Source organism: Phaenicophaeus curvirostris, chromosome 10, assembly GCF_032191515.1.
Source record: "Phaenicophaeus curvirostris isolate KB17595 chromosome 10, BPBGC_Pcur_1.0, whole genome shotgun sequence".
In the NCBI taxonomy this organism is placed as follows: domain Eukaryota; kingdom Metazoa; phylum Chordata; class Aves; order Cuculiformes; family Cuculidae; genus Phaenicophaeus; species Phaenicophaeus curvirostris.
This window is the reverse complement of record NC_091401.1, coordinates 4,083,658-4,108,943: the sequence shown is the minus strand read 5'-3', so window position 1 is coordinate 4,108,943 and position 25,286 is coordinate 4,083,658. Positions and strand designations below refer to the sequence as shown.

Sequence of the window (25,286 nt, the reverse complement as noted above, 5' to 3'; positions counted from 1 at the left end):
CCCGCAGCCTCCTTCCTGCCCAGGACCATGAAATGCCACCCCTGTGCTGTCCTCTCACAGCTCTTGGTGCACTCGCAGTAAAAATTGGAGCAGGGATCTGACCTGGTTTAAAAACCAAAGTGAGCACAACCCACAAGTTTCCTTTTCTTTCCTGGCCAGGTTACTTTGGAGCTGGATCACTTCTCCAAACCACAGCTTTTAGAAACACTAGCCAAAGAATCAGATAGAAATTTGCTTTCAACAAAAAACATCAAGTTTGCAGAAAAGCTCCTTAGCTCCAGCCTGCCTAGAGAAGATCTGTTGATAAATGGTACTCCTTTTTTTGCCTCAGCAGTTTATAAATGAATCACGAAGACAGATGCCTACAAGAAGACAGGTTAAAAAGGATTTCTGTGCGTATTTAAAATAAGAATACGCCAGAATGCTGATCTGTCTCTATGACAACTGTCTGTGAGCTGAGCGGTGCCTTTTGTTGTGCCGGTGATTCTGCCTTTGCCAGCACACTTACACCTGGGTGCTTAAAACAGTGGCATTGACCAAAGTTAATTGTGAGAACAACCCAAAGTGCATTTGCGTTGGACCAGTTAATGGCATTGAATTGTTTGCTAGAATAGCTTCTCTCCTTATTTTCTGCACAACAGGCATTCAGTTTTGCAGGTGTTTGCGAAAAGGGAAGAAAAAAGGCTAAAAATGGCAAAGATGGATGTTAGACATAGTGAACTTCTATTATTTGTGTTTGCTCCCAGCCTGTGTGCTGTGCCACTGTCTCATTGAGCAAAGGCTGCTTTTCCCTGTGGGTCTCTACTGTTTTGAGTAACCTAAAGATAGAAAAGATGATATTGTTTTACCTCTGCACCATGCTGGAGATCTTACTTACAGTCCTGTCCTGTGGCTGCTGGGGATATGAAAATAAGTAGCTTTGTTTAATTAAGTTTGGTAGGGCTCTCGAAATAATAGGGTATTTCTGCTGCAGGAAATATAGGGAAAGAAGCACAAAGACCTCAAACACCAGAATACGTGCAGAATACCAGCTCCAAAACACACAGATATGTGGCATACTGGATATATTAACCAGCTCTGTATGGTTTCTGGAGCTCTCGGAACTGGCTTTGAGAAGTTGACTCAAGCCATTCACACACAGGAAACAAGGAGAAAGGAGGACACTGTATGTGCAGGATGTGACGTTATATGCTGGGAAATTTCATATTTAGTTGTGCTAATGGGACAGGACAGAAACACGTATTTTTAGACAGTTGCTCCTGCTAATGCTGTTTAATTGGAAATCTCAAAAGCTGCAGATTAATTGCTATCACTGTTAAAATTTTCCAATATGAGTGACTGGTGGAAAAAATTATGGGAAATTGTTTTGTCATATTTCCTTCCCCATATCTGTATAGTAAGCATTCAGGTCTTTTCTTCTTGCTGTGTGGAAGTAATAAATATTTCTACCCTGATTAAACAGTCATTGTGCACAAAATACAATATATTAGTGTAAGCATGGAAAGCTCTTTGGGTTGGAACAACTGTTTAGATGGGCTGTAATATTGTATAGACCTCAGTTAACTGAATGTGCCTGTGTTTTCCCTAATAGCGTGATCTGAATTTCTGTCTTAAAATGCTGTGTGGGCAGGAGGACCATCCTGGCTTGAGTACTCCTGATGTAATGCTTAGGTGTTCTAGCCATGGCTGCTGTATGTGCTACTCCTGCACACTCTCAATGCATGCATCTTTCTAGGGAGGAGAAAATAGCTTTGCTCCAACCCCTGACTCTTGGCTGCACCTCCCCAGGCAGCGTTTGTTGGGTTTTTGGCCAGTCTCGAAGAGAAAATCTTGGTGCTCGTTGCCTGTGATGTGACTTTGGTACCGACTTCGTGTTGGATTTGGTTCCTTCAGGGTAGGGTGAGGTGTGTACCTGCCTCGGCACTTGCTTTGGCCCAAGAGCAAATCCAAAAGGCTCATTTATAAAATCTTGAAAACTGCTGTGATACTTCCTGAAGGAGCCCGTTACAGCAACAGTGCATGAAGTTGACAGCAGAGGCAGGGTGGGCTGGCTGTGTGTATGATGCTGTAAGATAAATGGAAATGCAGACTGACAAGGAGCTTTCACTATTCACTTCCTATCACAATTCCACCATTGTCTGCTCCTTCTCTTTGATGTCTGGTTAAAGAGACATCACTGATGCCCAGAATGGGGACAGCAGGTGCTATACGATCATTATGGACGGTTGCTTATACTGTGTGATACATAAGGCAGCTGGGAGGATGTTGGATGTATTTGGAGATTAATTTCCTTTGGGGATTTTATGTCTTTTGCGTAGCCCCAGTTAATACACCAAAACGAGCATCCAAGGCCGCAGCTTTCTACTGGGGGATACTGCTCTTCCCCACAGGAGTGATCAAAATGCATTTGCAAAGGTGCATTAGGGAAGTAAGAATGATTTTTAAAATGTCTTTCCTACAATACCACAGGGGAACGTGGTACTTCACAGACAAATAAGAAATGTCATTGTTGTCGTCAGGAACAGCTAATGACTCAGGTCGGGCAATTTGCACACACACCGAGGATGCTCACAGGAATGAGGCATTGCAGGGTTATGTTATGGAGGGGGTCTTTGTTGGCTGAGCATCTTTCTGCTTGCTTGGAGACATTTGCATTGCCAGTAGGTTTTAAAATATTTTGATTAAATTAGGATTTTGAGTGGAAAGCCCTCAGAATCTAATCTTTTGCCCTGGGATTTTAATGAAGTCGTCCCAGGGGTGTGAGTAGGATTGATGTCCTTGTACATGTCCTGCCGTTCCCTGATCATTCTTTTAGAGCTGAGCAGCTGTGTCCCAGCAGGAGCAGGTGGTGAAGTGGTCGAGTTGGCTTCAGTAGGAGGGGGAACTCGGACGCTGGAGCACAGGGCTGGGCTGTAGAGCGTTGTGCTGGGAGCCACCACAGCCAGATGTCTGGGCAAATGTGGCTGTCAAGGAGCTCCCCGCGCAGTAGTGCTCCAGCATTCATTTACCATCAGTAATGCAAGAGTGGGTTATGACTTTATTCTTCCTGGAGTAAGTATTCCAGCCACTAGCTCAGATATTCAAGTTCTCCAGTGTTTTTCTTCTAAACAAACACAGCTTAACCCTTAGAATCACAGAATCACCAGGTTGGAAAAGACTCACCAGATCATCGAGTCCAACCATTCCCATCAATCACTAACCCATGTCCCTCAGTGCCTCATCCACCCATCCTTAAACACCTTCAGGGAAGGTGACTCAACCCCCTCCCTGGGCAGCCTCTGCCAGGGACCAGTGACCCTTTCTGTGAAAATTTTTTTCCTAATCTTCAGCCTAAACCTCCCCTGGCGGAGCTTGAGGCCATTCCCTCTCGCCCTGTCCCCTGTCACTTGGGAGAAGAGCCCAGCTCCCTCCTCTCCACAACCTCCTTTCAGGGAGTTGGAGAGAGCAATGAGGTCTCCCCTCAGCCTCCTCTTCTCCAGGCTAAACACCCCCAGCTCTCTCAGCCGCTCCTCATAAGGCCTGTTCTCCAGCCCCTTCACCAGCTTTGTTGCTCTTCTCTGGACTCGCTCCAGAGCCTCAACATCCTTCTTGTGGTGAGGGGCCCAGAACTGAACACAGGATTCGAGGAGCGGTCTCACCAGGGCCGAGTACAGAGGGAGAAGAACCTCCCTGGACCTGCTGGTCACGCCGTTTCTGATCCAAGCCAAGATGCCATTGGCCTTCTTGGCCACCTTGAGTCCTAAGTCACAGACCTGCAAGCTCAGAAACTTCTCCAAGAAAGGGAGTCTTATGCTTTGACTTTGAGATGATGTCTGTCACAGCAATAGCTGCTTTCATCTGCTAGCCTCCAAGCAAATATCCAAGGGGAGGCTGGCTCCGTCCTTCCAGGCAATGGGAATGGCCTGAAGAGGTGATGTAGTTGCCTGAGTTCATGCGGTGAGTCAGTGGCAGAGCTGGCAGGACAAGCCTTTTCCTGGTTCCCAGGCCAAATCTAGTGCCTTAGGCCAATGCTGACCATTCTCTTCCTCTCATGTTTATTACTGACAGCTATTGAATAAGAATTGGTGCTTTTTTTTCATTTCTGCTGTCTATTGCTGGCCCAATTAAGGTCAATTTCTTTATCCTGGTTCCCCAACAGATAGTTCTTATGATGCAGAACAGAGAAACAAGCCACATCTGCGTGAAGGACTTAACTGTGGCCAACTTTTCTCTGTAAACAGAAGCAGTCAGCATCTTTCACAAGTGGTCTCTCTCCCAAGTCCTTCCAGTACTCAGGCTTTGCCTACATGAACAAGGACCAGGCCAGTGTGCTGCTATCCCATGAGTCTCGGTTGCTTGCACGGGACAGAGTTACGGTGAGCAGTACTTCATAATACCTTCCACGTTGCTTGGCTTTTTCTATCGATTGAATCCAGTCGGTGTATTGTAAAGGCAGTGAGCTGGCATTCATCACACGGTGACCTGCAAGTAGGGCTGAAAGTGTTTGCAGGTACTCCAAATTCACATACACAGTAGAAACCTCTTGGTTTCTGGACTAGCTGATGACAGATGGGTCTTGCCCGTGCACGTGTGCTAAGCAGCCCGGGGTCACATGCATATAGGGACCTCATGCAATGCTGAATAGCATCTCTAGGAGAAAAAGAGGGCATCTATGAGAGGTGGTGGCTTAGTGTGGTGGAGTGTTACCCAAATGTGAAGCCGATAGCTAAGGTGAACAGAGGATTCAGTGCTTGGTTCAGCTGAGCAAGTGGCTCACTAGTGTTCTTGAGTTTGGCCGAGAGAGAAATAGTGGTTTCTGCTGCTTGTATTGAAAGAGGTCCAGGATGGACAAATTGGTTCTCAATGACACAGAAATAAACTGGTTCTTTAATGTCTCTGGTAGAAAGACAGATAATACCCATTAAGATATGGGTTTGTATAGAGGTGCATGTGGGATGAGTGCTGGGAGGAAATTCTGATTTTCTGTTTTCTACTGAGGAAACAGTCCTTGCTCCCAGAGAGTCTTGCCATCTAGTTGATGGTGTTTTTCTTCCCTGATGATGAACGGACATCATTAGAAAGTCTCTTGTTTCAGATTCTGTTTATCATGTATTTGAACAGAGACTTGACAAGGGTTTTTTTCAGGTATTAATTATAGCTGACTGCGTGGCTAATCAATCATTTGCTTTAGATGGAGTCACTGGGTGTTGAGTGATGTAACTTCAAATATGATCAGTCTGCCATAGGTGAAGATGTAGCAGCTCTTCGTCAGAGCCAGTTCAGTTTCACCTAATTGTAAATGGAAGAAAGGCTAATTGTATAATGACAAAAGACAACATTTGGAAGGAGGTGAACGATTCAGACATTGAAGTTCTGTGAGTTCACGTTTCAATTCCAGAGTCGGGGGTTGGGGGGGGCGGAAATCATGCTTTCCTTGGCCACAGCTCATGTTATCAGGTGCCTCTGGGCACGGTCACTCCTTCTGAGTCTTGAGACGTTTTATCTTTTCTCATCTGTAGCATATGAAGTACAAAGAAGCTCAGAAAGCACCTGTGGTTTCCGCAGCCCTCTGAAATGAGGCTGCAAGAGCCTTAGCCAAGATCCCAGCAGCTGAGCTGAGGGTGGAGCTGTTCATGCCCCATTGGAGGAAGCCAGTGCATGCTGAAGTCCACTTTCAGGTTTATCTGTAAACATTCTAAGTCCAAGCCCGTGTCTCCTGAAATTATATGCCCTGCTAGAGTTTGCAGTGATTCATTGGGAGTATATTTTGTTGAGCAATCTCTTGGTTTTGTTTTGAAAGCAAGTGGCTTTGAATCTGTCTTTAGCAGTCTAGCTCATTTATCTTGCCCTTCTTTACATCTTCGTGTGGCAATAAGGAAGTTCAAACATGTGAGCATAAGTCAGAGTGTAGATTTCCCCTGAATACGTAATTGCATAAAATGGGAGCGTGATGCATGACATCTCAGATAAGGCTGTTGGTCCGCGTTGCACATTGTTTCTGAAATTAGTTCGTACTTGATATTTGAGAAAGACTTTCTGCTTCAACGTGCTCCTTCTTTCTGCAGTGCTGTGTTTGAAAGCCATTGTGATTCCCTGTTGCTTCCAGCTCCCGTCTTGAGACACAAATACCCATCCCTCCTCAAGGATACATATTCACAAGTTGTTGCGTTGTCTACACCTTAAAACCTGACAGGACTATTAAACTTTGCCCTCTGAAGGGAATACATTCTGCAGTTTGGATCCGGGCTGGTAGCAGATACATTGCATTTCTGCTGATTAGTTAACAGCCAAGCTGGTGACAGTCTGTAGTCCATCTGTGATGGGCTACCGTAAAATTGATGGTCACTTGAAAACTAAGCAAGAGGCAGTGAGAAAGTAGTCTCAAGAATTTGTTGGACTAGAGTGTCTTGAGAGGCTTCAGACATCTGGAAGAAACCATTCATGCAAAATCACTGTGAAGGGGTTTTTGTGGGTAGTTCCTCTGGCTGGATTTGAAAAGCTTGTTTCTGCCACGTAAATACAAACTAAACAAGCAGTCGCTATTTGTTTTTTTTTTTAAAAAAACAACCAACCTAGCCTGAATGCAACAAAATTTGATTTGTGCCTTCCTTGACAGTTGCAGCAAACTGGCCACGTCGTGGGTTTGATCCCTTGATCCTGCCCACCTTGGGGACTGCTGAGCTGTAGCGTATTGGGTGTCTTGTGGCAATGTTGAGATCAGCCCTCCAGCTGAGTAATTTGTAGTCCCGTGAATCAACAGGAGATTTTGCATTAGCTTCAAGGCTGCAGTTTCACCTCAATTTCATGGTCTCTGTTTTAATCTCGAGACTGTCCTTTCTTTTTTGAGATGAAACCTCATTGACAGAGCTAGCACTTTGGTTCTGCTTAGCATGTTAGAGTAGAAGTTGACCCACAATACTAGGAAATAAAATGCTTAAATAGCTAAAAAAATGCAATTAAATTATTTCTCTGTCAGTGATGTGTTTAGCAGGTATAGAAGTAAGAGTGAACTAAAACAGGCTTTGGCATTTCAGAAAGTGAGTCATTTTTTCTATTGCATCATGTATAAACTTTTCCCTTCTCATGTATGTTTGGTTGAAATTACTTTGAGGTTTTGAATTTTCACTTCAGCTCTCTGTTTTTTATTATTTTCAAACATTACTGAAAGTGATGGCTGGTAGTCTTTAATACCGTGCTCGCATTGCCTTGCTCTTTAGCTATTTTTTTAAATAAGCCAATGGGCAACATGTAGTTGATTAAATTAGCTGGAGAGTTATTGATTTCATGTTTAGGTAAAAGTAAGAGGTAGGTGTATCGATGGATCCATAACGTGGTGCCAAGGGGTGCTGCTGTCAAATAGCATTTAAGCAATTTTGAAATCCCTGTGCGTTGTGGTCATCTCTTTTCAAATTCACTAGAAGCATTTGTGCAGGTTCCTTGAAATCAGTTTAAAAACTGTGAACATGGTGCTTTTGCAACAAGCTGAGATGGCAGACAGAAGGGTTTTTTTTCTTGAAAGAGTCCAAAACAACATAAACCCCTGTGGGATGAACATCCCACTCACAAGGGGATCTTGCTCTTGGGTTTGTTCGGTCCTCTTCTCACCTGAGCTCTGAGGTTCTCCTTGCTGGAGGAATGCTGTTCCTCAGTTCCTCAGCTGACAGTCCTCAGCTGTCCTGGGAGTTCTGAGATAAAGTCTAGAGCAGACCGTGAATACTGGGAGAAGCCAGATAGGAATAAGGTATCTAAATGGAGTTTGCATAGGTCGGGCCCAGCACAGAAGCCAGCTGGTCTCTGCATGCCAGGACCAACAAAGTGACGTACATGCTTCTTGGGATGGAGAAATCCGGCAGATGGAGGTGTGTTAAACCTGCCCTTATGTGCCCACTTTGTAGGGAGAAAGTGGCTACCCCTTAGGATGAACTTGATGACCTTCTTGCTTTTGAGTTCATAGCTGCCATATGCAGCTGAGCACTGCAGGAAAGAAAGGATTTATCTGAACCTCGAAGCAGTTGGGCAAAGTGACATAGAATCATAGAATCATCAGGTTGGAAAAGACCTCTTGGATCATCGAGTCCAACCATTCCTATCTGCCACTAAACCATGTCCCTGAGCACCTCATCTACCCATCTTTTAAATACCTCCAGGGATGGCGACTCAACCACCTCCCTGGGCAGCTTGTTCAGTGCCCAATGACCATTTCTGTGAAAAATCTTTTTCTGATATCCAGTCTGAACCTCCCCTGGCAGAGCTTGAGGCCAATTTCCCTTTGTCCTGTCCCCTGTCACTTGGGAGAAGAGCCCAGCTCCCTCCTCTCCACAACCTCCTTTCAGGTAGTTGGAGAGAGCAATGAGGTCTCCCCTCAGCCTCCTCTTCTCCAGGCTAAACACCCCCAGCTCTCTCAGCCGTTCCTCGTAAGACCTGTTCTCCAGCCCCTTCACCAGCTTCGTTGCTCTTCTCTGGACTCGCTCCAGAGCCTCAACATCCTTCTTGTGGTGAGGGGCCCAGAACTGGACACAGGATTCGAGGAGCGGTCTCACCAGTGCTGAGTACAGAGGGAGAAGAACCTGCCTGGCCCTGCTGGTCACACCATTTGTGATCCAAGCCAAGATGCCATTGGCCTTCTTGGCCACCTGGGCCACTGCTGGCTCATGTTCAGTCGCTGTCAGTCAACACCCCCAGGTGTTTCTCCCCCAGGCAGCTTTCCAGCCAGACTTCCCCTAGTCTGTAGCTGCACAGGGTTGTTGTGCCCCAAGTGCAGGACCCGGCATTTGGCCTTGTTAAACCTCATGCCATTGGACTCTGCCCAGCGGTCCAGCCTGTTCAGATCCCTTTGGAGCCTCCTGACCCTCCAGCAGATCCACACTCCCACCCAGCTTAGTGTCATCCGCAAACTTGCTAAGGGTGCACTCGATGCCTTCCTCCAGATCATTGATAAAGACATTGAACAGGGCTGGACCCAGCACTGGGCCCTGGGGGACACCATTTGTGACTGGAACATGACATCATCTGGGCTTCATCCCTTCAGGAAAACTGTTGAAAGGAAGGCCGTTTCTGTGACTGAATTCTTTGGGTAGCTGAGTTTCTTGCAGACATTTGGTTTGGTCTGTTGCTGGCCTGGTTCACCCTTGCTCTTGTTTGTTAGGTCTATGGTTTGCTTCAGACCCAGCACTTGGGATCAGTGATTTTGGTACAAGCAGCCATTGTAATAGCAGTAGCATCGTGATGGGTGCAAAATACAATTGAAAGGAGGAAGACTTGCTGAAAAGACCTTAAACAGCCAAGAAATGGGTGTCACCACAGACGTATCTCCCAACCATCATTAATTTTTGTTTTGGAAGAGTTTGTTTGCCAAGTATTTTTTTTTGTCTAAAATAATAAAAAAAAAATCTTCCCCTCCTCCATGGAGCTGCTGCCCAAAATGTTTTTAGAACTAGTATGCGGCTCCCTGGTCTACCTTTACTTGTTAGAAACTGGCTTGATCTTCACTCCTGGCAGGTCTCGTGAGAGTCCATGAGATCTGTTAGAAAAGTTGAGCCTTTGTTGTGAAAGGGCAGGCATTTCACAGCTTGATGAGTGTTGTGTGACAGTGCGATGCCTGCGACGTTCTGTGTCAAGGCTTGAGCTGCAGTTACGGCATCTTGGAAATGTAAAGCTGGAAAGGGCTTTAAAAGGTGATCCTTTCCTTTTCCTGGCAATAGCAGGAGCTCATCTGGCAGCTGTCCTGTGCTGTGTTTATTGTTGCTTTGTCACTGCGCTGGTCCTGAGTTACCAGAACGAGTTCCCCCTGGGGTTATCTCCATGACTTTCACCCACACAGCCATGCAGATACAAAGCATGTGGAAGAAGTTTGCCCTTAGACCTGTCCCTCACGTGTCCCTGATTAGTCATTGCATGGAACCTGAAATACTAAAGACCTGTAGAAACCTTGTGAGGGGCTTGGCCGAGAGTGCCAAAGTACTCTGGGGTAGAGTTCAGCAGCCTGCAGGGCTCACCTGATTATGGCAAGGTGGTCATGCAAAATGACTCACGCAACGTTATCTTTAATGTCATCGAGTGTTTCTTCTCCCTGCAGTTGATCAGCCAACCTTGCAGGCTGTTGCTGTAATGGAGTTTTACTTCATGTGGCTGCAGTGTTGGATGGTGTGGAGAAATGCTGGGGTGTGAGATGCCCTCTAGTGCAGCCCGAGCAGCACAGCTTGGTGCTTCGCAGCTGGTGGCATCGCAGCCACGGCTGAGCAATAACCAGAGTGGGCAAAGCCTGGCAGGGACTTTTGCTCTTCAGCTTTAAGTGGGGCTTTCAGCCTCGGGCTGGGTTTGTGGAAAGCAGAGTGAGGTTTGGTTTAGGGAATTAAAAAAAAAAAAAAAATTAGTCCTCTCAAAAAGCAATTTGTTTCTGCTTTCTGTGAGCAAGTCTTCCAAACGGACTCAGTCAGTTCTGCAGTACGATCGACAGGACTGGAAAAAAATACCAAGCGAAGTAACACAGTGGCTGTGGTAAACATGAACTGAGGCCTTGGAAGTAGCTAATGGCATACCACAAAAGAGTCTCCTTTCACCCACCACAGGCCGTGCCAGCAGCAAGCGCTGCCAGCGCTGGCGTCTAGCAGAGGAAAGCATCATTTGGCTCCCTTTTGGATTTCATTACTCTTCCTGCACTCCCTCCTGCTCACAGCAAAAGCCTTTCCAGTTGTAAAGAAGTGAATTAACTCCCTTCGTGTCAGTGATGGATGAGGCGCTTTCTCCCCCTTCAAAGAGCTGAGCCGTGCCGGTGAATGTGGGCCAGCGGAGTTGAAAAGTCCAAGCGGAACAGGGGAGCTCATGGGGTGACCCAGCTGTCAGACAGGGCACCCTTGGGGACGGCTCCCAACGGTGCCCTGCGAGCAGGGAACAAAAGCTGCTCTCAGCGCACTTGCCTGGCCTCGAAGCTCTTTTTTTTGTTTTGTTTTGTTTTTTTTATTTTTTGTTCCATTTTCAATGGACTTGGGCACATCACCTAACACACAGCAGCCGTTTGTGTGGGGTTCATGAAGCCACAAAGGCTTTCAGAGGGTGCTTTGCCGCCCTGCACAAAGGAGGGTTAGTGCACCAGTACTTGGGAGATCTCCTTTCAGGCATCCATGGCTAATCATATTAAAGGTGACCTCATGGGCAGCACTTTCTGTTGTTGCCATATGTTTTGTCCAGTGCTTGAGTGATGTTGCACATTGGAATGTATTCATGCGTCGCCTAATTTAATCACCAGACGTAATCCCCTCTCCTGTTCTACACCCCTAGAATTTACTGGCTCCTTTCTATCCTCCCATGCATTGTCTGGGTCTCCTTCACAAGCTAGTATCCGTGCCTGGAGAGTTATTTATTTATTTGTTTGTTTGTTTTTGGAGTGTATTTAAAGAAAAAAAATCTCAATGACAAACCCATCAAGCTTTCCAAAGGTTGAACGAGTCCTGTGGATGCTCTAGGAGACTGGTCCTTTGTCCCTGTGATCTTTTTCTTCTAGCTTTTCCATAGAGAAATTAAAGATTAGGCTCGTGGGCTTAAAAAAACAAAACAAAATACTACAAATGGAAAAATGACTGAGAAAGCAGTGTGTCTCCTTTTAATATTGTTGGAATAAATAACTAATTTAAAGAACTTGACTGTCTCTGTAAAATATGGTGTTGGTTTCTGCCTTTAAAACTTACTGCTCTGGTAGGGACAACTCCCTTTCCAGGACTGACCAGCCAAAATTAACCCAACAAAGCCTCAATTCTGTCAAGCTGGGAAACTGGAAAGTCTGGTTTATGCAAAAGTACTGCAAAAACCAGAGAGGTCTGCAAGAGCTGCCATGCTCTGCAGAAGCCAAGCATTTCTAGGGAGCAGTTCTTTACAGGCTGTCTTTTAGGATGATTCCTAAAGGTTGTTTTGCTAAGACTTCCCTGCCCCAGCTGGCTCTGGCCTGTGGAGGGGTACATTAAAAATAGGAATTAGAGATTCAGTTGTGTTATGACTTGCTTTAGGAGTGGATGGGGTCAGTCCCAGCAAGGGAAGGCAATGACAGGATTTTAGGGTGATACATGATCAGGTTGCTAGGATGCTGAACTCCTAGGAGCAGGAAACCTTTTAATTTCCTTACACTTGCTGAGGCAGATTGTTAAATAAATACCTCATGCTTTGGTTCAGCTTTTAGATTCTCCTTCTCCACATAAGGCGTGCTGGTACCCACAACTCTAAACAGTGTACTACATCCCGGATGTCTTAGAAACCTTAAACATAGCTTGTACCAATTTAACTGAATTACAGCTTTGAGTTTCCCCTCTGTGTGTGTGCATACACACACATTTCTTGCAGCTGAGTTCTTGCACATGAGCTTGCTTGTCTTCTGTGACTGTATGTTATGGTTTGGGTTTGGTAGGAGGAAAGAGAAATGACGTAAAAGATTGCAGATTTGTGACTGGTTTTAAAAATAGTTCTAAAATATTATGTATCTTCATTGTGAAGAAATGCAATACTGCTTGGAAACCACAGCTACTGAACATAAACCATGTCAAGCCCCTTACATATGTTAAATAACATTGCGGAATAGAGGGTTATAAACAGCCTGCTGTGCATTAATGCTGGAAGAAGATCATTGATCCTACCTCCTGTGCTCCAGCCGAGGGATCGACAGCAGCATTGCGGGCTCTGACATCAACTCGGCCCTAAAAAAATACTTCAGATTTTACACCGCGCCTTTTCAGAATGAACGTTCCCAGAGCCCTTTCTGGAGCGTCTACATGCAGGAATTACTTCCCTGCTGAAGCGCAGCCGTGTCAGAACTGGAGGAAGACAGCTGGCCGTGGGTTAGCTGGAGGGCAGGGTGCCTGTCCTGCTGCCAGCGGGCTCTGGGCTCGCTGGGACAAGTTGCCTGGCCCCCATCCACTCCTGCTTCCTTCTTTCCCTGTGACAGAGAAGCTGCAAGGTCCCTAGGGAAGAATGAGCAGAAGCAGGTCGCTGCCGGAGGAATTCAACTGAGCCACGGCCAGCCCGTCCCTGGGGGAGCCCAGGAGCCAGTGGCCGTTGTGCTAATGGTGGCAGCTCTTGCCACCCATGGGATATCCTTGGAAAGCTTTGGGTCCCGTGCACCGAGGAACCGCGCTCAGGCATGCTGCGAGATTTGGTTGAGTAAGGGAGAGGAGGTAGTGACACGCATCCTGCCTCTGCTCAGGGAGGAGGGAGCCAGCGCCGCCCTGGCAGGGCACTGGGTAGCGTTTTATGGCATGTGGTGTGTGGAGAAGATGCTCTGCGGAAGGCAGGGGGCTGTGCGTGGCAGGAGGTGCCTTCCCATCCTGTGCGGCTAACGGTTTTGGCCGGGGGAGAAGGTTTGGCTGAGGACACAGCACAGCTGCCTGCTGCCTGCAGTCCTGGCAGGCTGTAACAAGCTGCAAGAGGGTCCAGATCATCCCCGGGGAATGAGCGAAACTTGAGTTAGGCTGGATTTTGGGACTGCCCAGTATTTCACAGCAGCACCCCAAAGGATAGTGTAGAATGGCGTGGCTGTCAAACTGAGATCAGCATGGTGTGATCAGGGCATTTTACATCTTCATAGTCTCAGCTCCAGTTTTAACAGCTTGGAGATAAAACTAAACCTAGAAATCCTGTTGTGATCTCTCTTGTTACCTGGTGGAGCTCTTATCATGTTGGCACAGAGGCTGTTTGTATTTTAATGGGTTTATCTCTTGTATGGAGGGTATTACAAGCTTTATTCTGTCTTCCAGTGCAACTCTACAACAAACCCTTCGGGCATGAGGCACTACCTGAGCACTGAATTAATCTATGCTCCTGGGTTCTCGCAGCCCCATTAGTGGCTTAGCAGGGGAAGTAGTTAGCATTAACAAACTTAAGAAAATAGGATTTCCTGTGTTTGATCTGCCCTTGGCTCCTTATATCCTCCCAACAGGAATGACAAAGACTGGGCACATTACATCAAGACATAAAATAACCATAGGGAAGACACCAAGTAGGCTGATTTGTAATATGTGTATCAACATCCTCCAAGACACCTGGGGGAGAAAAAAAGTTGTACCATAGTCAGATGCAATAAGAGACACTGAACCATTTTTCCTCGTGGCACACGCACAGTCACATCTGCGCCCACAGCTCTTACCTTGCGTTTCCCTGTGGCTCAAGCCATGTGAAGACGGCATGATGTCCCATTCTCCTTCAGGTAATCACTGCTTTGGGATCTGTCGCTGACGTGAGCTGGAGCAGCTCTCAGAAACCATCCGGCGCTTTCTGAAGGGCTGTTTGTTCTCTTGCTTTTCATCAAAAGAACATTTACCATTGCTGGTGTCCTTGTTCTTCTTTCCTTTAAAGAAACTGCCTGCAAGCCACATGTCATGTTTCCCTTATGGCGTTATGTTCCTTAGCAGAGCTGTGCATCCATCAGTGGCCGGGTCTGCAGTCTTTTTGGGAGCGGCTGACTTGCGTTCTTAACTGACTGCAGGCTCTCACAAAATAGCAGGGCCAAACATGAAGCTTAACTTCAGGCTGGTTAAACCTCAGGTCAGTAAGTTGAGACCTTGTTGTCAGACATGACTGTCAGGTGTTTGGAGTAACAGCAGTTGGGGATAATGACCTGTTATCTGCAGTACCCTCAAATAACGACATACCAAGCAGCAACTTTAGAGAGTTTTCCACTTGGTTGTGTCACTTTTCATCTAAAGCAAATGTGGAACATGCTGATTGCTTTTCTTAAGTCTTTTGGGCTCTCGTGTACTGTTTCGGGACAGAAATGACTTAGAGATCCATTTCTGATCAGGCTTTACTTTTCTTCAGCATTCCAAAGTGGCATAGACATGGGCTTCCATACTGCGTACATGATGATGTTACTCCCACAGGTCCCCTCGGGTCCTGGGTAGGACTGACCAGCAGGCTGCAGGCACCGTGGTTGCACAGAAATGCCTCTCAGTTCTGCTGCTGACACTTGTCAGCTTGGGGAAATTTTTACACCAGCCATACACTTAAAGTTCCTCTCGTTGCTATGAGCAAGGTATGTTTCTCTTTTTTATTGTAGTTATTATAACTAACTTGTTAGGTCTATTTGCTTCAGGATTTTCAGAGCAGTGGATGTATCTGCTGCTCTGGCATTCCCACGAGCCAGCGATTATAAGGCTCAGGGTCTATTTCAGTCCTGAGTGTCGGGTGCTGCTGGTGTCACGCTCTCTTTCTCCAGGTTCTGCATCAACTGACTTTGGGCAGTGTGGTGCCAGCGGTTGTATTTTCTGTCTCTCTTCTTGTGCAGCAGAGCACAGTCTTGTCTGTTCCCATTGATGCCAATTACAGGTCCCTGAGCTGCACTGCTGGTTATTGGCCTCTGGTCCCTCCTGGGGAATTTTAACTCTCCAATAAGGTATGTGGCATCCAAGCACTGCCCTACTGCCATTAGCATCTTCATAGACAGGGAGATTCAACTTGCTGGTGACTCTAATGGCTTTGAGAAGGGTTGGCCCTGCCTCTCCATGATTCTCTAGGGTTGTTTCAAATTCCTGATTGTAGTCTAGCCTCTTACTAGAATCTTAGTCATCCTTCTCTCCAAAATTCCTGTTTTCCCAAGTGGATTTCCATGTCTCTCCAGTGAAGAAGAGGCCATTGGGACTGGGCAGGACCTAACTGTTCCCCTGTGGCGATGTAAAGCCTGTAAGTCATCATCAGTCTTCAAAAAAGCAAGAATTTTCTGCAGCCCAAAACCTCTTGTCTCTATCGAGGCTGGTGAAGCCCAGCTTGTGAAGGCTTTGTTAGTGCATGAGATGAAATTGGTGAGTTTGTCTTTTGTCAGAGCACTGGCAGGGCTGGGAGAAGCACAGGAGCTGGGAGTGCCTTACAGAGAGGCTGAGACAGGCTCTGAGTAACATGAAACGGCCAAGTAGTGAGATTTGGCACGTATCTTGTTAGTGTCACAGTTTTTTTATGTGGCATTTCCTAGGGATGTTTTGCTTTTATTTTAAAATTGACAAATGTGTAGAAAATACTTTTAACTTCATTGACAGTTCCCTAGTGGTCTAGAGCATGCGGTGCGGTGTCACAATTCGTTAGCTTCTGAAAAAGGTATTTTTAAGCCACCAACATAAACCCTTTGCAATTGTATAATCTGTGTTTTAGTCCTGTGGTTTCCTAATCATGCATCTAGAGAACGAGCTCATCCAGTTTATAAATTATGAAGTGAACGGAAGTATTCAGCTCTTCTTTCTAAATAAATCTGGATCCATTTCTTTGTGGATTGCATACTGCGTTCGAAACTCCAATGCAAGCAAGTGTGACTGTTTAAAAATAAGCTCATTTGCAGCTCCCATTTTTGCCAAGTGATGAAAGTTGTGTCCTGCCCTGTCTTTCCAGAAAGCCTCTTCAGCTTCGTCTCGCAGCTGTAAAATAAAAGCCATGGGTATGATGCCAGCTTGCTATTTTGATGATAGCATCCACATATCTGTGCAAAGAATCCAGCCACACTTCTCTCTGGTTTTGCTGTACTGCCTGACCAGCTGGAGTGGAGGTTTTGGGGGCTACTAGACAACAGCAGAGCAGCCTTCGTATGTGCTAGGGAACACACGCTGGTGACTTCGCTTCCATTTATGGGAAGACGTCAGGGTCCTTGCTGGATCCCAGAGGAGGTGTTTGGAGAGCAAGACCTCCTGCAGCCTGTGGGATAATTTAGTAAGAGCTTACTGAGGCTTGGCGCCCCAGGCTCGGAACTTCTGACTTTGGAGGCAAGTTTAAGAAGGGGGAAAAGCTGTCTGCGATCTTTCATCTCCACACGTGTCAGGGGTTCACTGGCTTTGCCTGTACTTTATGCAGTTGTAGGTTGCAGGCAGCAGCAGAGGGGAGGAACAACAGTTGAGTAAACTGGAATTGTAAAACAGAAAGGGGCAGAGGGATTCGGGGCAGAATAATAACCCAAATGAGTTTCAGCTCTATTTCCTGGGCTGGGTTGGCTTTCAGGTTGACATTGTCCTGGAGCCACATGTGTGGATCTTGTAGCCTGTTAACAGAGATAGTTTGCTTGCAAATGTCATGAGCGGGAAGAGACATGATAGAGGTGTGCAGCTTGGATGGTGCAGAACAAGTAAACCCCAAAATGATGTGTTGCATTGTTGCAAGTAAAGAGAGAACCCTTCTACATGGGAGATGTCAAGAGTGGAGTATAAAGCAGGAGTAGAGAGGAGGTCCCATCCCTAGAAATAAGTCACCCTTTGCTCTGCTGCCTGTTTACATGCAGTTGTTTGTCTGACCTGTGAAAACAGGCAAGGCTGGTAACGCATTTCCATCAAACACAGCACTGTCATCTCATACCCAGGAGCTCCAAGTCGTGTGGGTTGGCTGGCTGTGGAATATGCTGGGCATGTTTCTTGCTGGTTCCTTCCTGTGGCTGATCTACATTTCAATTTGGAGGTCAACGCGTCTCGGGAGTGGTGATAGCGGGGCAGGAAGAGCGGTGGAGAGCAGCTGCCAGCGATGTCCTTTTCTGAGTGCCTTTTTCCAGAGGAGCAGGCTTATGGAATAGCTAATTCTATCTCTCTGCTTGTTTCTGTCTCCTGGAGATTGTCAGTGCTGAGGACATAGGGCAGCAGGGAGAGCTTCAGGAGCCTCATAGAGAATTTATGTCTTCATCTGGAAAATACACATTTAGGGATGGGGAGCAACAGCAGTCTCGTAACCAGATGTTGAGATTGCCCAAGCATTTGCTGTTCTCAAAGCCAAAAGAGAAAGACGACCCCAACCCAATGTGACAGGTAGCTGGTACCAAGTTTCCTTGTCTTTCCTCTTTTTCCACTGTAGAACTTTTGGTATCTCCTTTATTGCCCCTATCCTGTCCTTACCACGTGTTCTTTAGCCAAGGTCTTTCTCCAGCAATTTCGAACTGCAGTACAAATAGAAAAGCTCATGGAAGGAGAAGTGCTTTGGTCTCAAGAGCGGCTTCTTTAAGTGAAAACACAGCTGTGAGGTTTTCAGGCTGCGCTTCTGTAAAAGCTCATCCAGCCAGCACAGCCAGCACCACTGCAGTCCTTCCAGTACGCAGGAATTGGGAAATCCATTGTGAACAAGATTGAGTTTGATGGCCTGCGTGGAGGCAGATGGATGTATTTTTAAGGGACAAGGTGCCAGAAAACTCTGTGATTACGTTACTGGAGCACGGCTCGTTTTTTGTGGTTTTAAAAGTGAGTGTCAGGACTTCAGGCCATTTTTTTTTTTCAGGTCAAACCTGAAGTCTGGGCGGGGCATAAAAACCCTGCTTGATGACTAAGTTTATTCTTAAAAAGCTTTCTAGAGCGGGCTGGAGAGGGGAATCTTTATTCTGAGAGGGAGCTGATACCGGTCTTTTTGGACTTCCACACAAATGGGGTTAAAATTGAATGAGCGTCAAGCGTAGAAAAGAACCCTTGCCTTTTGGAAGTGTTTTCAGTTTAATCTTTAGATTCAGTCTCCTGTTTTTTTGTCTTGGAGGCTCATGTTCTGCATTTCCTCCTTGCCCTGAGTGAACTTTTTCTGCTTGAATACCCCTCCACATTGGTGGAATTACCTTGAACAGTTATAACGAAGGCTGGCTAGAGCATGCCCTTACATTGCCCCAGAACTGGGACATCTGAAATCTTTGGCCTGGTTACTTGGCTGAACTGATGATGCCTCTCTGATACAGTGCATGTGTAGAGAAAACTTTTTGATTAATGACGAAGGTTTTGCTGCTCCGAGCCAAGGCTGGGAACAGGGGGGTCCAAGCCAAACCATTTACTCAAGGGGCATGCAGAATTTGCCCAGTCAAGTCAATATAGATACTGGCAGCGTTTCAGCAGCCAGAAGGCTGCTCCTCATGCTCTCTCCTTGTTGGAGCTACCAGGCTTTATTGTGTGACTGGGCCCCTAATTGCTGCAGGTCTAAAACTTGCTTTAAAATAAGGGGGGGCTGCTGGCTGCACCAAAGCTCAGGCAAGCCTGGAGGTCAATGACAGTGTTAAGCAAGGCTCCGGCTTTCTGAAAAGCCTCTTGGTGGCCTTGGTGGAGGAAGCCCTGATATTTAGGCAGCTTCCCCCTCCCACCAAGGTCTGTGTGCTCAGAGTGGGGCATTGGGTCCCTGCAGGGATCAGGCAGCCCAGAGCTGTTCGTGCATTGAAAGGCAGCTGCCCTGAGCCCTTCTGCTTTTGCTAGGATCTCGTGTCTGTGTGCTGGCTCGGTGTCTGCTCACTGTTGTCAGGGGAGTGCATGGGAACCCTTGAGTGTAGATGAACCATGTCTGTGTCTGATGGATGGAGAAACAAGGAGGAGCAAGGAGGCATTCCACTGTCAGCCAACTACATCCTCTGCTGGATTTAAGGATGTAGGAATAGAGAGGGGGAGGATGTTACCAGTCTAGAATGTGGAGCCATCGCACAAATAAGCGTTACACATAGAGCCCTCTGTGTGGAGTGACCACTGTGGGCAAGAGATGAATTTCCCTGTGGAGGTGGCATTACCTTCAGCTTGAGCCTGCAGTACGAGCTACCAGACGTGACCAGGGATTGTCCACATGCAATAAGTGCATTCTCTCACTCCATCCACCAGTCGCTAGACAGCAGGCCCGTGCCTGCTTGGTACCTTGGGCGTGATGGTCTCCTCTATGGAGGCATCGATATCTGGCCCATCAAACAGCCCACCCCAGCCCCTTTGAATTTCAACACCCTGCTTCTCTTCTGTTTGGGTATATTACAATTGTGTCTGGTGGCGAGTGAGCCTATCCATCACTGTATCCACATACATCCCAATTACTCCTTTTGACAGCTCTTATTCACGCACCTCCCTGTGCTTCTGACATCTCAATTATTGATGGGGCTTGCCTAGTAGGCAGAAGTCTGTTCTCAGCATGGCTATGTTCCAGCTCCTTTTCCCATTGAGTTCATGCACGCACCATGCCGAGCATTTCTTTATGTGCAAAGCTATTGAAGTGGAAAGGGATCTTTATTAGCATGTGAGCTCCAGGGCTACACTACCAAAGGGAATAGTGCAAGCCAAATCACACCACAGTACAGTGCTGGGAAATTTCCTTTCCCCCTCCTCTCCCAGTGAAACCCAGCAGTGTCTTGTAAAATTAAATCATCTCATATGTTTGATGCTGAAGATCCCTTGATCTGATGAGCCTTCGCTGTGATGGGTCACCCTTCCCTTGCATTTCTGTAAGAAACCTCAGTCTCCCATTAGCCCCACAGGCATGAAATCCAGTATTTTGAAAAGCAGTGCCCTTTCCTTTGTCTTGGTATTAGTCTGTTTGCTGTCTTTACGGCAAGCCTTTGCATTCTGACAAGGAGCACTGACACACAAAAAGGAGTTTCAAAGCAGCACATGGTGTTGTAGCAATGTTGTCAAATTGGTTAGGAGTTAAAGCTGTGCCAGAGGGAGAATTGCAAAAGCATGTGTGTTTTGTGTGGCTTCGTGTATCTGAGAGGCCCTGCATGTCTCGTGACATTGCTGTAGCAGAAGTCTGATAGGAGGAATGATAAAGTGATCACTCAGCTCCTGACATCTTTCCCATCCCCAGTCTTTGACCTTCAACCTTCTTTAATTCTCAGGTATCCAGAGTTTTTGTGCTTAGTGAAAGAAGGCAAAAGGAAGGGGCAGCTGCTGGAGAAGATGGGACCAGAGAGAAGCAGCAGCGTAGGGTGCACAGAGAGCTGGAAAAGAAAACTTGAGTTTTGTTCTCAGACATCTGTGACAGCAGGTGCCTCACAGATTAGCTTTTAGCATAGGAGGAAAGATCTGTGGAACAAACACTCCAAAGCACTGAGGTGCCAGGGAGTGTAAGTGCCTTTGCAGCCGAGCACGCCCATGCTGGAGTGTGTGTCTGAGGGTGCTCAGTGGAGCGCTCCTGTGAGTCCAGTGGCAGAGAGGCCCCAACATGATGTTGAGCGGGTGTGGGCAACCTTTACAAACTTAGTAGGAAGCTTACAGTCTCTGCATCCTAGTTTGCCTCCTGACAGCGCTCAGCTAGTCCTTCTTTACCTGACTTAACTGCTTTCTTTCTGCCCTGTGATGAGTTTTGCCTGGGCGCTCCACGTTCTCTGCTGACACCAAATGCCACCAAATGAGCAAATGCAACTGAAGCATTGCCAGTGGCTGTACAACCAGAGCGTGGCTCTTCAGTTGGGGTCTGTAAGGATTACTGGCCTCGGTGAGGATCACAAGTTCCCTCTTCCCCCTCCTGGCTGCCACGACAGTGTGTCAGGAAGGCAGGTCTGCAGAAGAGCAGGGGTTTGTGCATCAGCAACAGCACAGCTGCCTTGAGCTATGGTTGCTGGGAAAGAGCTTTAGTTGTGTGTCTCTCCTTGTGACAGTCTGACCCTGACATTTCTCTGAGTGGAATCTTCTTGTCACTGCAGGTGACAGCAGCATCCTCTTGCCTGACAGTGTTGTCCCAGATGGTCAAGATGTGTTTAGTCCCTGTTACCCAGGCCCTACTGGCACTGGTGGGTAGCAGAGACCATTGAGCTTGCCAAACAGGGTGTGTTTTATTTGTCTGGAATACCGTGAGCAGACAAAGAAGGGTTAAAATAACAGAAATTTGAAAACCCATTATCTTCAGGAACTGTGATCTTTCCATTTTGGGTAGACAGGTTTCATGGGACCCGGTCCCCCCAGATAGTGGAAAGGTCACCCTCCCATACCTGATTGCCCCACAGCTTTCCCCAGCAGCCTGTCCAAACAAGGCTGTTTTCCTTCCCAGCCCTTTTCCTTCCTTCCCTTTCCCTGGACTTGTCTCCCTGTACAGAGCTGTCTCCAGCCCCGGGTGGTGCCAGGGGCCCAGAGCTCAGGTGAGCTGTAACCAGAGGTGCTCAGTTGCTGCAAGCCTGAATCCGCTTAGCTGAGAGCTGCAGACAAGAGGCTCAGGCATTCCTGAGTTTGTCCTGATATGTTGTTGAAAGTGCTCAAAGCCACACTTTTGTCCAGTTTTCCACTTTCTTTTGTGTTTCTTTTCTAGCGACTCGGCAATGCAATGCCCTTTCCTCCAAGCACAGGACCCGGTGATTGAGATAACCAGTGTCCCTTTTGCCTCAGAGGTGCTTCCTGAAATTCTCTCAGGAAAGCTTTGAAAAATCTGGCCCAGAAAAAAAATGACTTTGGGCAGTTCCCAGTTCTTCCTTCGGTTCCCCAAACCTCCCTCGAGGAGGCTGCTTGTTTCTTGCTGACCTCCTGCTCCCATGGGGCAGCTGCCATGCGCCATCGTAGCATCTGGAAAGGCTGGAGCTGCAGCCTGGCTTCATGGATCTCAGTGAGAAGAAATGTCCCCATCAGATCCTGCCAGTGCTGCCTTTAGGCATTGGTCTCCTGAATGGATCTGAAGACTCTGCTAAGCTGTAGTGAGATCACAGCTTGCAGAACGAGGGAGTTGTGGAGAGTGTAAGAGGTATGAACAGTGGTATGAATCGTGATACTATGGATACATGCAATGTAGGGACACTTGTGTTACGTGCTGTCGCAGGAGTGTGTATTTCAGAATGACTTACAGAGTTAGGGGCATAGAATTCAAGGGAGATCAGCTAGATTTGGCCTCAGCCTGGCACTGGTACTTGGTTTTTAGCTCAGTGTCCAGGGTGGTGAATTTTTTGATGATTTCATGGTATGCAGTTTTATTTGGTCAGTGAGAGCACAGTATATGACTTTGCTACCCTTTAGGAAAGGGAAAATCAATGCACCATCCAATGATTCACAGAGAGTTTTTTAACAGCCTGTAGGAGAAAGATGTTTTAATTCTGTGTTCATTCCTGAATAAGCCATTAATTTGACTTAGCGATTTCCTTGGAGCCCAGAGGAGAGGAGCCTGTGATCAGATGAAGTGGCTTGATGCTACTCTCTCCTCCTTTCCCTGTTTAAAAAAAGTCAGGCTCATCATAACAAGCCTCCTTTGTCTTTTAGTCCTTGTGATGGTCTTCCCAGACCTTCTGCATGATCCAGCAGTGGTAACAGCCCTACCATTAGTAATCTCTATCACCCCCAAAATGTCAATGCGCTCAGTGCGTGAAGAGTGCAGCTGCCTCCTCTGAAGTACGCTGTCCTTCTTACCACCCACTTGCTGGGTCTGCAGGGTCTGCAGCCCTTTTGCAGAGCCCAGAGACTGCACCTTGTGGCTGCAGGAGCAGGTAGGTCACTGGTCTGGGGGCCAGCAGTCTTTCCTTGGGGAAAGAGGGGCCGCTTGGATTTGTTCTCTCTTGCATGGCTCAGTCCCACGCTGTTTTCTAGGCAGTTCAGTGTACAAACTCACTGGAGACATTTTCAGCAAAAGACTCTTTGCAAAACCATTCTGTTGCTTGTTGAAAGAGGACTAATTTTTTCCCCCTTAAATAAAATGAGCCATGTTTGAAACCTGAAAGCCCTTGCCGAATGCCTTCTTGGAGCTGCAAAGAAAGCAGCTTCCAGGTCACATCATAGCCTCCTGCCGGATGCAGATCCAAGCTGCAAACCCTTCTAACAGCTCTTTAATAACTCTGCACAGAAGGAAAAATCTGTCACCTTTCCCTCTGTGGTTTCTCCTCTGTTCTAATGCACTGGAGGAATGAGATGGAGCCGGGAAAGTTTTCAGAGAAAGACTCGTGGGAACTACAGCTGCCGATGGAGAAGACTAATTTCTTTAGTGTCTGAGGGGAACCGCAATCGCTTTGGTGAAGGGCGGTGTGTGTGGGTGGGTTTGGAGGGGTGAACTGTTATGACCCATGCATTTCAGAAGAACCACAAACACTTTATAGTAACAAAGGGTGGAAAAAGCGAGAGGTTTCTGCAACGCATGTGACTTTTCCCTGAGGTTTGGAACCCCACGTTATGTTCCAGGCCACAGTGTTTGCGTGTCAGTCTTGGTGAGTTAAGCTTTCTCCCACAAGCCTCACTTGAAGTTGCTGTGATGACTGCGAGCCTAAAATGTTGCTTTTTTTTCTCTCTCTCTTTTTGTTCTCCCCCACCCCCTCTCTTCTCCGCAGCTGAAGCTCTCGTTTACCTTGGACCAGGAGAGTGGGATGCCTCAAGGCTGTTATATCTATCAGTACCGGGACAGCAACAAGTAAGGAGATTGCACCCAGCAGACAGGGGAAGGTGCATTCAAAGGGGACTGCCCTGCCCTCTGGCAGAAGGATCACAACTGCTTGTACCACTTAAAAGCAAACTAAAGCAGGCTTCAGGCTTGACCTGGAACTGGGAGTAGCTCCTATAAGGCTAGATCCTTTAAAATGCACAAGGCCCTGCAGCATCTTTCTTCTACAGCATTTAAAAGCTGCTTTTATCTGGCTAAAAGGCCAGCTCTTGATTACCAGGGGCTCTGGGAGAACTCAGCCAGGCTTTGCCCAGGGGTGTTTGCAACACTGAACTACCTTGTGTTGAGGTGACTGGGGATGTGGGCATGGGGTAAAAGTATCCAAGACCGCACAAGTCCCAGAGGGGGAAGCCCTCACTTCTGCTCAGCTGCAGAGAGATACAGCATCCCATTCTCTCTGTTAAAGCTCATGCGTGGGTTCACGGAGTGCCTTTTCATTTATGGTACTATAGCCCCAGTGCAGCCACACACTCTGTTTTTGTAAGGTACCACATGATATTCAAGCTTTACATGTGCTTGGAGCACAGAGTCCTCAATTTCTAGGTATTCTGCCTATTTTTATTAGCTGCCATAGTGAATTGGCACCCAAGATGTTTTTATTTCAAATCGCATTCTCATTATCAAACTGATGGCAGCAGCACAGTTCAGGATATTTCTGTGTTCGCACAGGGTTACTTTGCCTAAATACCATCATGTCATAAATCCATAGCCTGTTGCCTCCACCCATATAGTTCTGCTTCTTGCCAGTTATTGGAAGTTAACCTAAAAAAGGAGGGTATATGAAATTGTAAATGAACAGAACAGCCTGTAATTAGATCTGCTCTGAAATGCTGACAAGAACAGTCCTGACAAGGAAGGGGGGTATCTGCAAGCAGCACATGCCCCTTTCTAAGCTGGGAAATCTGTGTTTAAACAAGAAGGGAGATAATTTCTGGGAGTATCCTTCCCATCTGTGGATGGGCAATTAGCAAGTGGTAGGTGATCCAATCCCAACTATCCCAGCCCCAGAGGCATGGATGAGGAGAGCTAGTACTTCCAGCACCACTAAGCTGAAAGGGAGATGTGGTTCAGCGTAAAAGCATAAAATCAACAAGGGAAGGGCATTTTGTTTTAAGGTTTTAAAAGGCAGTGGCACACAGTGAACAGCGAGGAAAAAGAAACCCCCCAGACCTTTTAGGGTCTGTTAAGGATGTTTATAGATCCAGTGTTTCTAATTGTGTGGCGTGTATGTCAGAAATCAGCAGCCGTGGGTT

The 25,286-nt window shown here is 46.9% G+C and overlaps 1 protein-coding gene across 2 annotated transcripts in view; it reads left to right on the top strand.

Moving 5' to 3' along the window:
* DIS3L2 (DIS3 like 3'-5' exoribonuclease 2) overlaps window positions 1–25,286 on the top strand; it is a 196,152-nt gene that overhangs the window by 132,985 nt on the left and 37,881 nt on the right. For both annotated transcript variants that reach the window (XM_069864890.1, XM_069864891.1), the window contains exon 15: window positions 23,924–24,003. In XM_069864890.1, coding sequence (XP_069720991.1) covers window positions 23,924–24,003 — 80 coding nt within the window. The remainder of the gene's footprint in view (window positions 1–23,923; window positions 24,004–25,286) is intronic.